The sequence below is a fragment of the Neoarius graeffei genome, chromosome 3 (genome assembly GCF_027579695.1).
Source record: "Neoarius graeffei isolate fNeoGra1 chromosome 3, fNeoGra1.pri, whole genome shotgun sequence".
Lineage (NCBI taxonomy): Eukaryota > Metazoa > Chordata > Actinopteri > Siluriformes > Ariidae > Neoarius > Neoarius graeffei.
The window spans coordinates 25,780,097-25,793,969 of NC_083571.1; the positions used below are offsets into that span (position 1 = coordinate 25,780,097).

General features: G+C 40.3%; 1 protein-coding gene across 1 annotated transcript in view; it reads right to left on the minus strand.

The window, feature by feature from the left end:
- Positions 1-4,501: 4,501 nt before the first annotated feature.
- kitb (KIT proto-oncogene, receptor tyrosine kinase b) overlaps positions 4,502-13,873 on the minus strand; it is a 51,058-nt gene continuing 41,686 nt past the window's right edge. Inside the window, exons 15-21 of the mRNA XM_060916565.1 lie at positions 11,181-11,242; positions 10,612-10,712; positions 10,360-10,482; positions 10,089-10,200; positions 8,194-8,293; positions 7,773-7,878; positions 4,502-5,374 (exon numbers count right to left, since the gene is read on the minus strand). Coding sequence (XP_060772548.1) covers positions 5,201-5,374; positions 7,773-7,878; positions 8,194-8,293; positions 10,089-10,200; positions 10,360-10,482; positions 10,612-10,712; positions 11,181-11,242 — 778 coding nt within the window. The 3' untranslated portion in view covers positions 4,502-5,200. The remainder of the gene's footprint in view (positions 5,375-7,772; positions 7,879-8,193; positions 8,294-10,088; positions 10,201-10,359; positions 10,483-10,611; positions 10,713-11,180; positions 11,243-13,873) is intronic.

Sequence of the window (13,873 nt, forward strand, 5' to 3'; positions counted from 1 at the left end):
AAGATTTCAACACACTGCTAAGCTTTCACAACAAGATGATGTCATCATGACAGTTGATCATTAATCTCCTATAATCCTTGGTATGACTATGTTGTAATGATAATCATCTAATGCTCTGGTGCCTGACTACGTTGAATATTGGTTAATGGGCTGACTCTTAGGATACTGTCAACTCAGCTTTTCATGCACTTGGAATACTGCATTAGATCAATATGGTGAAATGGAATCCAGCTGCATGTGGATAACTATATCAGTAATTACAATGGATAGCCAAAATGGCCATGCGTGGCTAAATTTGTGTTTGCAGTCGTTAATGAGTATTTCTTAAAGCGTAATTACACCCTTAATTGTTATTAGTACCCGTCTTCTCTGTTGATTTTTGAAAAATTCGGCAAACAAGTGTAGTAGACAGGGAGGGAGGACTCGTTAACAATAGCAAATCATACGAATAAAGGTTTATGATCATAACTAACTGTACTTAAGTGATAGTCTTGGTACAGTGTCAAAATCTTGCTTAAAAGTAGAAGCCCAGTCAGAAATATACTTGAGTGAAAGTCAAAAAGTTTCTACATTTAAATATACTCAAGTATGGGGGGGAGAAGATGAAGAGCTAGCTTGCTAAGTACTCCGAAATCCTTACTAGTTAGCTAACGAATGGGCGTTAAGGCACATTAGCAAGGAAAACAAAATTAGCACGCTAAATGTAACTACCTAGCTAACAGAGGCGGACAGTAACGAAATGCATTTACTTGAGTACTGTACTTAAGTACACTTTTTGAGTATCTGTACTTCACTTGAGTATTTTTTTGGAAACTTATAACTAACTTCACTACATTTGAAAGACAAATATCGTACTTTTCACTCCACTACACTCCTCGTTCCTCAAGGTTCTTGTTACTCAATAATACAGAAGCTAATGGAAGGAGGTGGTTCTTCTGGGAAATGAATGCACTCGTGGCCATACCTAGAACCCATGTTTCAGTTTTCTGAAAGGATTAAAGATTCGTTTCATTTTGTTTGCCTAAAACGAATCACATCACGGCCTACAAAAACTCGCCATCCAACCTGCAGAAGCATATTGAGGTATGTAAACATATTTTATTCCAAGAGAAAGCTTGCAGTGAAGTTGTCTGTGCTAGCGGTAACGTTGCAATAGCTATGCAGTCTGGTTAGTCGAATGACTTTCTATGGATTTGCCCGCCAGGTTGCCGTAGCCTTGTCCATGGCTAACGTTTACACATAGCTAGTTAACTTGGACACTGTTAGTTAGCATGTAAAAACAGAGTTATGCTAACATGAATAACGTTAACTTATCTGAAGTCCTTTCAGAAATGTTTTAGCTTAATCCTGCCAAATAAACAGTGTAGAAATATTCATTTTTTTAGTAACGTTAGCTACCCAATTGAGTGTGAAAAGAGTTTGCTAGCGTCAGGCGGCGCGTCACCGATTTAGCTAGCTTAATGTTAAACCACCATTTTGACACAGCATGTGTTCATTTTGTGAATTCGCATTTCTGTCTTTGGTAACGCTAACGTTGTAGCTTTTGTGACACTGCATAATTACTCTAGCTACTACGTATTTTTTTTACCAGTAGCCAAAGAGAAAAACTAGCTAGCATCTTGTAACTTTCTACCAGGCATTTATTCTACAGGTTCTGCAAGCTAGTCAGTAAATCCAGTAGGTTGTTTCAGAGGCATTTGGTATTGCAAGCGTCGTTGTGGCAATAATACAACAATGCGTTGACAGAAAATGTACTTCAGTACTTAAAGTAAAAATTTGACTGGACAAATTTCACGTGTATCAGAGTAACGTTTAACCAGTGGGATCTGTACTGTGACTTAAGTAATGAAGTTTGAGTAGTTTGTCCACCTCTGGTCTGAATATATCAAAATAATGTGAAAGAAATGTAACTAGCAAAATCAAAAAACTTGAATCTAATCTAATTTACTCAACTTAAAGTTAACTTGACTCACAGTTCCTTTAGCTTAGATATTGATCTTTAAGAAATGTAATTTTGATGAAGACAAAAGAGACACCTCATACTATATGATTTGTTAACTCGGGCAAAAGGCGGCATCTTCCTAAGAAAGAAACGGTGTTTGAGATTGAAAATTAACTTTTAAAGAAGCAAAACTGGTTTGTTTGGGGGGGGGTTTCCGCTCTTACAAATTTACTTGAGTAAGAGTCAGTCACTTGAGTACAGTTTGTCTGTACTTTTCCGTCCCTGCACAAGTGTGACTCTGGTGGAGTCTTCAATAGGAGCTCACCATTTCCAAACTACTCTGTCGCTGTGTTTGCATTGGGGAAACCATGGCCTAATGGTTGGAGAAACAGCTTTGGAATCAAAAGATCGCTGACTCGATTCCCTGGACCAGCAGGAATGGTTGAAGTGCCCTTGAGCAAGGCACCTAACCCCCAACTGCTCCGGCAAGAGTGGTGGCGTACGTGGTGTCTGATTAGCCAAAGAAAAACTGATGATATGATTCATCAGTTCAGACAGGAGCCTGGTAATAAGTAAGAGTCGATATCTAATTTATTTAGTATTGTTCACTGCTGAATTCTCAAATCTGATTGGTCAAATGGAGGAGTCATTTAATTAACATTTATGGATGGAGTCTCCGGTGTTGGCGCACTGTTTGTAACAGTCAGGTTTCACTTCAGTAACATGTTCCAGTTTCTCGGTAACATGACAAGCTGCGTTATTCGTTTTTTATTTCGAGAGATAAAAAGAGGCGGACGAGGAAGTGATAACAGGAGTTAATTTGTCTCATGGATGTTCTACAAACATAAATGATTAAAAATGACATGCTGCTAATCAATACATTTAAACATTGTAATTGTTGGCTTTGGTATAAGCATACTGCTGCCCATGCGGTTTTATAAAAATCAACTTACAGTGGTGCTTGAAAGTTTGTGAACCCTTTAGAATTTTCTATATTTCTGTATAAATATGACCTAAAACAACATCAGATTTTCACACAAGTCCTAAAAGTAGATAAAGAGAACCCAGTTAAACAAATGAGACAAAAACATTTTACTTGGTCATTTATTTATCGAGGAAAACGATCCAATATTACATATCTGTGAGTGGCAAAAGTATGTCAACCTTTGCTTTCAGTATCTGGTGTGACCCCCTTGTGCAGCAATAACTGCAATTAAACGTTTCCGGTAACTGTTGATCAGTCCTGCACACCGGCTTGGAGGAATTTTAGCCCGTTCCTCCGTACAGAACAGCTTCAACTCTGGGATGTTGGTGGGTTTCCTCACATGAACTGCTCGCTTCAGGTCCTTCCACAACATTTCCATTGGATTAAGGTCAGGACTTTGACTTGGCCATTCCAAAACATTAACTTTATTCTTCTTTAACCATTCTTTGGTAGAATGGCTTGTGTGCTTAGGGTCGTTGTCTTGCTGCATGACCCACCTTCTCTTGAGATTCAGTTCATGGACAGATGTCCTGACATTTTCTTTTAGAATTCCCTGGTATAATTCAGAATTCATTATTCCATCAATAATGGCAAGCCATCCTGGCCCAGATGCAGCAAAACAGGCCCAAACCATGATACTACTACCACCACCATGTTTCACACATGGGATAAGGTTCTTACGCTGGAATGCAGCGTTTTCCTTTCTCCAAACATGACACTTCTCATTTAAACCAAAAAAGTTCTATTCTGGGCTCATCCATCCACAAAACATTTTTCCAATAGCCTTCTGGCTTGTCCACGTGATCTTTAGCAAACTGCAGACGAGCAGCAATGCTCTTCTTGGAGAGCAGTGGCTTTCTCCTTGCAACCCTGCCATGCACACCATTTGTTGTTCCATGTTCTCTTGATGGTGGACTCATGAACATTAACATTGGCTAATGCGAGAGAGGCCTTCAGTTGCTTAGAAGTTACCCTGGGGTCCTTTGTGACCTCGCCGACGATTACATGCCTTGCTCTTGGAGTGATCTTTGTTGGTTGACCACTCCTGGGGAGGGTAACAATGGTCTTGAATTTCCTCCATTTATACACAATCTGTCTGACTGTGGATTGGTGGAGTCCAAACTCTAGAGATGGTTTTGTAACCTTTTCCAGCCTGATGAGCATCAACAACGCTTTTTCTGAGGTCCTCAGAAATCTCCTTTGTTCGTGCCATGATACACTTCCACAAACGTGTGTTGTGAAGATCAGACTTTGATAGATCCCTGTTCTTTAAATAAAACAGGGTGCCCACTCACACCTGATTGTCATCCCATTGATTGAAAACATCTGACTCTAATTTCACCTTCAAATTAGCTGCTAATCCAAGAGGTTCACATACTTTTGCCACTCACAGATATGTAATATTGGATCATTTTCCTCAATAAATAAATGATCAAGTATAATATTTTTGTCTCATTTGTTTAACTGGGTTCTCTTTATCTACTTTTAGGACTTGTGTGAAAATCTGATGTTGTTTTAGGTCATATTTATGCAGAAATGTAGAAAATTCTAAAGATTTCACAAACTTTCAAGCACCACTGTAGTAGTAGTGATAACACTAATTCCACATCAGGTTGCATCTGTTTGTGGCACTTAATTACGCTGTCTATAAAGCTACAGTGATAAATACGCAAAAAAAGGTCTAGTACTAGCATAAATAGCTACTTCTATTTGCTTATAAGCAACTAGAGTGCTCTTAACATTATCTTAACTGTCAAAATATTCTATTTATTACTGTTAATAATGCCACAAAGTGGTTGTACAGACTTGTAGCCAAAAGAAAACCTCTGTTGCAGGGAAGTCAACCGGTTTAGCCAAGGCGTTCACAGGTTAGTAATGTTACTCGTTTGTAAGCAGGTTTCCACAGTGTGAAAATGGACCGGTATTATTCCCGATAGACATTATGAACAGGTTAGGTACGGGTAAGGACGTAGTGGGTCTCCGTTTTCAGTTTGGATGGATTCATTTCATTTTTTAACTTCAAAAATAACCATGTTGGGGTGTAATTACTCTTTAAAGAAAGGCCTAGATAAAACGAGACTGATAACCCGCCTATGGACTTGCTCTAATTGTAATGAAAAATGAAAATTTGCATGTATGAATAAAATGCAGTGAAGTTTTGAAGAGATTGCTCTACTCTGCTCTGACAGAACCAAAAATTGACAACCCAAGAAAGAAGCAAAAAGCTAAAGAAAGTGTGAGTAGAATTGAAGTGCTAGGTGAGTGAGTGGTCCTTAGCAAGTCTCATGCTCCAGAAAAACATCATTGGTGGCCAGTAGAAGAGGCTGAGTCGATGCTGTGGTGCTGCCCACTGAGCTCAGCCTCTGAGACGCTGCTCTCTGCGGGCCTGGACAATCGAATGACTCGCTGATACTTCTGCCTCCGTTCTCACTGAGATTCAAGTACACCTGTTGGGTAGCAGAAAAAAGGTCTGTATTGCCAAAGTCTCGATATACAGTACAGTACATTTAATGAGCTCAACTGTAACCATGGAGTCAATTTCACTATTTATATTCCCATTTTTGTGTTTCAAACAGGAAATGGGAACGAACTGTGAGCGGGGAACGGAAGAAACACTGGACAGGCCTTCTAATTCAATCATTTTTCTTTATTTTTATTAATTAAAAGACTCTTCATGCCAAAGTAATGATGGACCTCGTTTCTCTTTACTTAGTTGAATGGTTCTTGATATAATATGGATTGTGGTGTTGAAAAGGCTATTTACTGTATTTTTATTATTTGCTAGTTGATCTCAAATGCATTAAGAAGGCAAGAAACTTGTCGACTAATTATCTTTTGATGAGGTATACCTGTTAACTGAAAAGCATTCCAGGTGACTCCCTCATGAAGCTGGTTAAGATAATAACAATAGTGTCCAAAGCGTCATCAAGGTAAATGTTGGCGTCTTTGAAGAATCTAAAATATCTTGCATGGTTTTTTTTATTTTTTTAACACTGTTTGTTTTGTTTACCACGTAATTCCATATGTGTTCCAGATGTTACTTCATAGTTTTGATGCCTTCAGTATTGTTCTACAATGTAGAAAACAGTCAAAATACAGAACAAGAGTGCTCTGAGAGCACAATATCCCCCGCTGGCAACTTGGCCATAACTCTGGTAAAATGTGACTGAACTGAATGAAATTGCAATATGAGTGAGTATTACCGACATATAACAAAGAATCCTGTCAAGTTTCGTGAAATTCCTCCACAAATTGTGAGAGGAGTTGATTTCAGAAGGTGAGCACCCTTCCTAGGATGGACAGACAGACATAATCCCCTTTCGGCCAGTGGGGGGGATAAAAATTGTGAGGGAAATTGATTTCAGAAAGCAAGCACACCTTGACGAAATTACCAGAGTACAAGTTAATAATCGAGGGCTTAACTGGTAAAAAAAAAAAAAAATTGCCCAAATTAAACGAAATTTCAATCTGCGTATAAGTGTCATATAACAAAGCCTTTTGCCAAGTTTGGTGAAATTCCTCCACAAATTGTGAGAGGAGTTGATTTCAGAAGAACGTACACCCTCATGAAATTGTCAAAGTGATTTAATCAAGGCTCAAAACTCTGGTAAAATTTTCACAAACTAAATTAAATCACAATATGCCTATTACTGTCATATAACAAGGCCTTTTGCCAAGTTTCATGAAATTCCTCCAAAAATTGTGAGAGGAGTTGATTTCAGAAGGAAAACACACTCATGAAATTATCAAAGTATAATTTTGTTAGCGGCACGGTGGTGTAGTGGTTAGCGCTGTCGCCTCACAGCAAGAAGGTCCTGGGTTCGAGCCCTGGGGCCGGCGAGGGCCTTTCTGTGCGGAGTTTGCATGTTCTCCCCGTGTCCGCGTGGGTTTCCTCCGGGTGCTCCGGTTTCCCCCACAGTCCAAAGACATGCAGGTTAGGTTAACTGGTGACTCTAAATTGACCGTAGGTGTGAATGTGAGTGTGAATGGTTGTCTGTGTCTATGTGTCAGCCCTGTGATGACCTGGCGACTTGTCCAGGGTGTACCCCGCCTTTCGCCCGTAGTCAGCTGGGATAGGCTCCAGCTTGCCTGCGACCCTGTAGAAGGATAAAGCGGCTACAGATAATGAGATGAGAATGAGATGAATGAGATAATTTTGTTAATCAAGGGCTGTAACTCTGGTAAAATGTGACTGAATTGAACGAAATTACAATATGCGTATTACCGAGATATAACAAAGAATCCTGCCAAGTTTCGTAAAATTCCTCCAAAAATTGTAATTTCAGAAGGTGAGCATCCTTCGATCAATGGACGGAATCAATCAATCGCCACAACATAATCCCCCCCTTCGGGCCTTTCGGCCAGCGGGGGATAAAAATCTATGAATAAGGTACAGTATGGGTGTACAAACTTTTGACTGGTACTGTATGCCATAGGATTGGTCTGAGGACTCATTCTAGCTAGTTGTTTTGATTTACCACATCTAACTAATTTGTGCAACTGAGAAAATCTCAATTTGATGTTGCTGTAGGTACCAGTAGGTAGAAAACGTGTTGACGTTTCACTTTGTCACTTGCGAATGTAAACATAAGATTAGACTCCACTGTACTGCACACATACATTGTACTTTAGGTTAAAATTATAAAACTTGGCAAAATCATGGGTCTGTTCGAGCTGTTTGCTGGCAAAATGGGGTGAGTCAATAAATAAGAAGATAACATTTACTTGTCAGGTCGTTTTAATGTAAAAGTGAAGCAGAATCCAAGTATTTGTTCACATTTTCCAAAAGTGGCTCTTTGAAATTCCTCAGATCTTTAAATCTGTCGCAAAACGAGTAACACTTACATGTTTGGTGGCTTCAGAGAGCAACATTTCAGTCCTCTCTACCAATTTCCGGAAGGTTGGTCTCTTCAGAGGATCAGAGCTCCAGCACCATCTCATCACCTCATAACTAGAAATACACAAATCAGTGATGGCATTTTTTTATTATTATTAAAGCCACTACGATTGAGACACAGGAACACACACGTTCATTAAAGTGCCATTGGTTATTGATTTAGTTAAATTGTACAAGTCTGTAATCAAGATGTGTCTCGCCCAGTAGTAAGCGCGGCGAGAAGGAAAGCTGTGAATCCCATTATCCAGCTCTTTCATTCAATCAGATCGACAAGATGAAGAGAATTTACACAAATGGATATAAACAACTAACGTGTGCAAGCGGCATCCTTTCATAATAGTTAAACTCATAGGCACTTCATTTCCTCACATTTCACTTGGAGCAAATTCCGGCTCACTCATCCTGTACCCATCCTGTATCATCTTGTAGAACATGGAACCAACTGGAACTCCAGGATATGGGCTGTTACCTGTAGGGGATAAGGAATCATCTTTGTTTTGATGGTCACAGAATAAATCTAGGAAACCTGGATGCCATATTAGCGACAGGTGATGCATAAGCTAATGCAAGTTTCTATTGATTAAAGAGCAAAGCATGCTTTTTTGTCTGTTTAGAGTAACATTTAGTGTTATTACAAATAGTGTTACTATTTACAGTGTAAGCCCCTGTTCCAGCTGAAGAAAAACAACCCCAAAACACGATGCTGCCACCACCATGCTTCACCGTGGGTGTGGGGTTCTTTTGGTGATGTGCAGTGTTGTTTTTGCCCCAGACATACCTTTTGGAATTGTGGCCAAATAGTTCAACCTTGGTTTCATCAGACCATAACACATTTTCCTACATGCTTTTGGGAGAGTTGATGTATTTTTTTGCTAAATTTAACCGAGCCTGGATGATTCTCTTTGACCCTACCTCATAGTCCAGACATATGGAGAATACGGGAGATTGTTGTCACATGTAGTACACAACCAGTACTTGCCAGAAATTCCTGCAGCTCCTTCAGTGTTGCTGTCGGCCTCTCGGCAGCCTCCCTGACCAGTTTTCGTCTTGTCTTTTCATCAGTTTTGGAGGGACGTCCAGTTCTCGGTAATGTCACTGTTGTCCCATATTTTCTCCACTTCTTGATGACTGTCTTCACTGTGCTCCATGGTATATCTAATGCCGTGGAAATGTTTTTTTCCCCTTCTCTTGACTGATACCTTTCAACAATGAGATCCCTGTGATGCTTTGTAAGCTCTAAACTGCACATTACCCCAATTCTAAGGTCCCTTCACTGGCTTCCAGTAAGCTACAGAATTGACTTTAAAGCATTGCTGCTGGTGTATAAATCTCTAAATGGTACAGGGCCCAATTACCTCTCTGATATGTTGCAGGGGCCTAACCCAATCAGATCTACCAGATCGCAACAGAAAAATTTACTATTAAAACCAGTTGTTAAAACAAAGTGTGGTGAAGCAGCTTTTAGCTACTATGCAGTACATCTATGGAACCAACTGCCAGAGGACATTAAAAATGCTCCTGCTGTTGGCAGCTTCAAATCTAGGTTAAAGACCAAGCTGTTTTCAGATGCTTTCTGTTAAATAATTAATATTTTTACATTTTTTATAATCTTTACTTTCTCTGCATGTTTTAAATTTACTTTAATTTTATTCTATTTTACTCCGCTGGTTTCTTTTTCTCCTTTTTTCTTTTTGGCATTTTATTTTAGTTCTACTGTTGTTTAATTCTTATTATTTTCTTTTAATTCTTTTAATTAATTGTTTTAGATTAAAAATAATTATTTTATGTAATTTTATTTCTCTATTGTTTACTGTTTTTGCTTCTGTAAAGCACATTGAACTGCCATTGTGTATGAAATGTGCTATATAAATAAACTTGCCTTGCCTCTCTGTGAACCCTGGCTTTTGCTGGAGGATGCGACTGAGTAAATGTCTGAACTTTATTTGGGGTGAATCGGAGTCATTTTAATCAATGGTAGGTGTGAACCCAAAAAGACTGAATGCCGTAATTAAATCAAAAGGTGCTTCAACAGAGTATTAGGTTAAGGGTGTGCACACTTACGCAACCAGCTTATTGTACGTTTTATATTTATGTTTTCCCCCTAACAGATTTTTTTGTTTTTCAATTGAATTGAACAGGTTATAGGTCACATTAAAGATGGGAAAAGTTTTGAAATGTATCATTTATCATTTTAACAGGGTGTGTACACATTTTATATCCACTGTATCTATGAAACATATATATATTTTCCTTGTCAAGCATACCTAGAGAGAAAATCTCCCACAGTAAGATGCCATAGGACCAAACATCACTTTCGAACGTATAGACGCATGAAAACAGGCTCTCAGGAGACATCCATTTGACTGGAAGACGTGCCTGTAAAGCATATTGGGGTCACAATTTATAGTAAACTGTACTGTATTGCTTGGTAATTTACAGAAAACCATGAACCAGGTCGAATGTAGAGGAAAGCAAGTCAATTATGTGTATACAAAAGTAAAGCTAATAATACAAAATAAAAGGAAAATGACTCACATTTCCCCTCAAAACATAGTTGGAGTCCTTGGTGATGTCACGAGCCAGGCCGAAGTCACAGATCTTGGCAACCCGACCCTTGGTCAGTAAAATATTTCTTGCTGCCAGATCTCTATGGATACACTGTCCATACGCAAAGAGAGTGGTTTATATTTTGAATAAATTATATTAACCAATCCGGTCACAATTTTGAATAAAAGAAACATGTTTTTATGATAATGTGTCTTAATTTTGCACATGCACTTAGCTTACATTTTTGGATGTGAGGAAGTCCATGCCTTTGGCGACTTGGTAGGAGAAGCTGAGCAAATCCTCAGTATCAATAGATAAGTCATCCTTATCATCGCTCCATTCTGAAAGAGTGAAAGAAAGTGTTATGGGGTTTTTTTTTTCAGTTTAATTAATTTCATACTGATGTAGTGGGGCAGCACGGTGGTGTAGTGGTTAGCGCTGTCGCCTCACAGCAAGAAGGTCCGGGTTCGAGCCCCGTGGCCGGCGAGGGCCTTTCTGGGCGGAGTTTGCATGTTCTCCCCGTGTCCGCGTGGGTTTCCTCCGGGTGCTCCGGTTTCCCCCACAGTCCAAAGACATGCAGGTTAGGTTAACTGGTGACTCTAAATTGACTGTAGGTGTGAATGTGAGTGTGAATGGTTGTCTGTGTCTATGTGCAGCCCTGTGATGACCTGGCGACTTGTCCAGGGTGTACCCCGCCTTTCGCCCGTAGTCAGCTGGGATAGGCTCCAGCTTGCCTGCGACCCTGTAGAACAGGATAAAGTGGCTACAGATAATGAGATGAGATGGGATACTGATGTAGTGGGCTTTACCTGTTTGTTTAGACTTCTTCTGATGGGATCTCATAGGCATGTAGCCGTTTTCTGCGCCTTCCCTAACACACACGCACACACACATATATGCAGATAACAGTCGACAGACTATACAATGTTTTTTAACCTTTATTTATCCAGGCACGTCACTAAGAACAAGATTCTTATCTACACTGGCAGCCTGGCAAAGCCTCTTGAAGAAAGGGAGTAAGTAGTAACACAAACATCAAACAGATACAGTGCCTTGCAAAAGTATTCATCCCCCTTGGTGTTTTTCCTGTTTTGTCACATTCCAAGCTGGAATTAAAATGGGTTTTGGAGGGTTAGCACCATTTGATTTACACAACATGCCTACAACAGAGAAAATTGTTTTATTGTGACACAATAATTAAGATGAAAACCCCCCCCAGAAATCTGGAGTGTGCATAAGTATTCACCCCCTTTCGTATGAAACCCCTAAATAAGAGCTGGTCCAAACAATTCACTTCATAAGTCACATAATTAGTTGATTAAGATCACCTGTGTGCAATCAAAGTATCACATGATCTGTCACATGATTGTATAAATCAACTTGTTTTTGGAAGGACCCTGACTCTGCAACACTACTAAGCAAGCAACATGAAAACCAAGGAGCCTCCAAACAGGTCAGAGACAAAGTTGTGGAGAAGCATAGATCAGGGTTGGGTTATAAAAAATATCCCAAACTTTGAATATCCCAGGGAGCACCATTTAAATCCATTATAGCAAAATGGAAAGAATATGGCACCACTACAAACCTGACAAGAGAAGCCCATCCACCAGAACTCACAGACCAGGCAAGGAGGGCATTAATCAGAGATGCAACAAAGACACCAAAGAGAACACTGAAGGAGCTGCAAAGATCCACAGTGGAGACGGGAGTATCTGTCCATAGGACCACTTTAAGCCATACACTCCACAAAGCGGGGCTTTATGGAAGAGTGGCCAGAAAAAAGTTATTGCTTAAAAAAAACACATTTGGATTTTGCCCAACAGCATGTGGCAGACTCCCCAAACACATGGAAAAAGATTCTCTGGTCAAATGAGACAAAAATTGAACTTTTTGGCCATCATGGGAAATGTCATGTGTGGCGCAAACCCAACACCCTGAGAACACCATGACTACAGTGAAGCATGGTGGTGGCAGCATCATGCTGTGGGGATGTTTTTCATCTGCAGGGACAGGAAAGCTGGTCAGGACTAAAGGAAAGATGGATGGCACTAAATACAGGGCAATTCTGGAGGAAAACCTGTTTGAGTCAGCCAGAGGTTTGAGACTGGGACGAAGGTTCACGTCCCAGCAGGACAATGACCCGAAACATACTGCTAAAGCTACACTGGAGTGGTTAAAAGGGAAACATTTAAATGTCTTGGAATGGCCTAATCAAAGCCCAGACCTCAATCTAATTGAGAATCTGTGGCATGACTTGAAGATTGCTGTACACCAACGCAACCCATCTAACTTGAAGGAGTTGGAGCAGTTTTGCCTTGAGGAATGGGCAAAAATCCCAGTGACTAGATGTGCTAAGCTAAGAGACATACCTCAAGAGACTTAATAATAATAATAATAGGTTCTATTTATATAGCGCCTTTCTCAAAACCCAAGGACGCTTTACAATAATGGACAGGAAAAAATAAATAAAAGTCCACCAAATAGGGGTCAGGATGTAATTCCAGTGGTGTAACAGCCACAGTCCCACCAAAAGGCACACGAAAACAAGTCCCACACCACCAGCACAGCCACCATGATGCCACCAGCAACATCGCTCGAACACCACACCATGGATCCACAAAGCGAGCACAGAAGCATCACCACGCAGAGCGCTGGTGTGCTCCAAACCGCCTGCACAGCCGCCGCAATGCCACCGAGCAACATCGCTCGGAACATCACGCCAAGCATTAAAGCACAGAGCGCTGGACAACCACGATGTTAAAATGAGCAACGAGCTCACTGCAGTCCATAGCTGGGAGCACAGGCATCACCCACGGCGAACCAAGGCCTGGAGGGTACCGATGCCCAAAACTGGGTCCAGAGCTACACCACAACTGGCGGACAAAAACACTCAAATAAACATCAAACTACACAGCTAGACTTGTAGCTGTAATTGTAACAAATGGTGGCTCTACAAAGTGTTTACTTATGCACACTCCAGATTTCTGTTTTTTTATCTTAATTATTGTTTGTGTCACAATAAAAAACATGTGCACCTTTAAAGTGGTAAGCATGTTGTGTAAATCAAATGGTGCTAACCCCCCAAAATCCATTTTAATTCCAGCTTGTAATGCAATAAAACAAGACAAACACCAAGGGGGATGAATACTTTTGCAAGGCACTATAGCCAACAAACAGCAGCATCAGGCAGTGCAATAAGCAGTACAGAAGTAAAATATATAACCAGTAAGAGAGGGAGGGGGAAAAACAGAGTATCCTTGACTTGCAAGTGACGTCAAAGCAAAATAGAAACCCGGATGTCAGCCATGTTGGTGGATATACAAATGCGGGGTCAAGCGACATTCCATACAAAACAGTACTCGTGACCATGGCACGTTCCGATTTTTTTAGAATTCCATCCGTGATTCAGAAAGGAAACTCTGAGGCTTAGTACGGAGAGGAGATGAGCACGGCTGAACAGCATTGGCAGGGCTGATCTAACGGAGGCTAAAACCAAAACAGC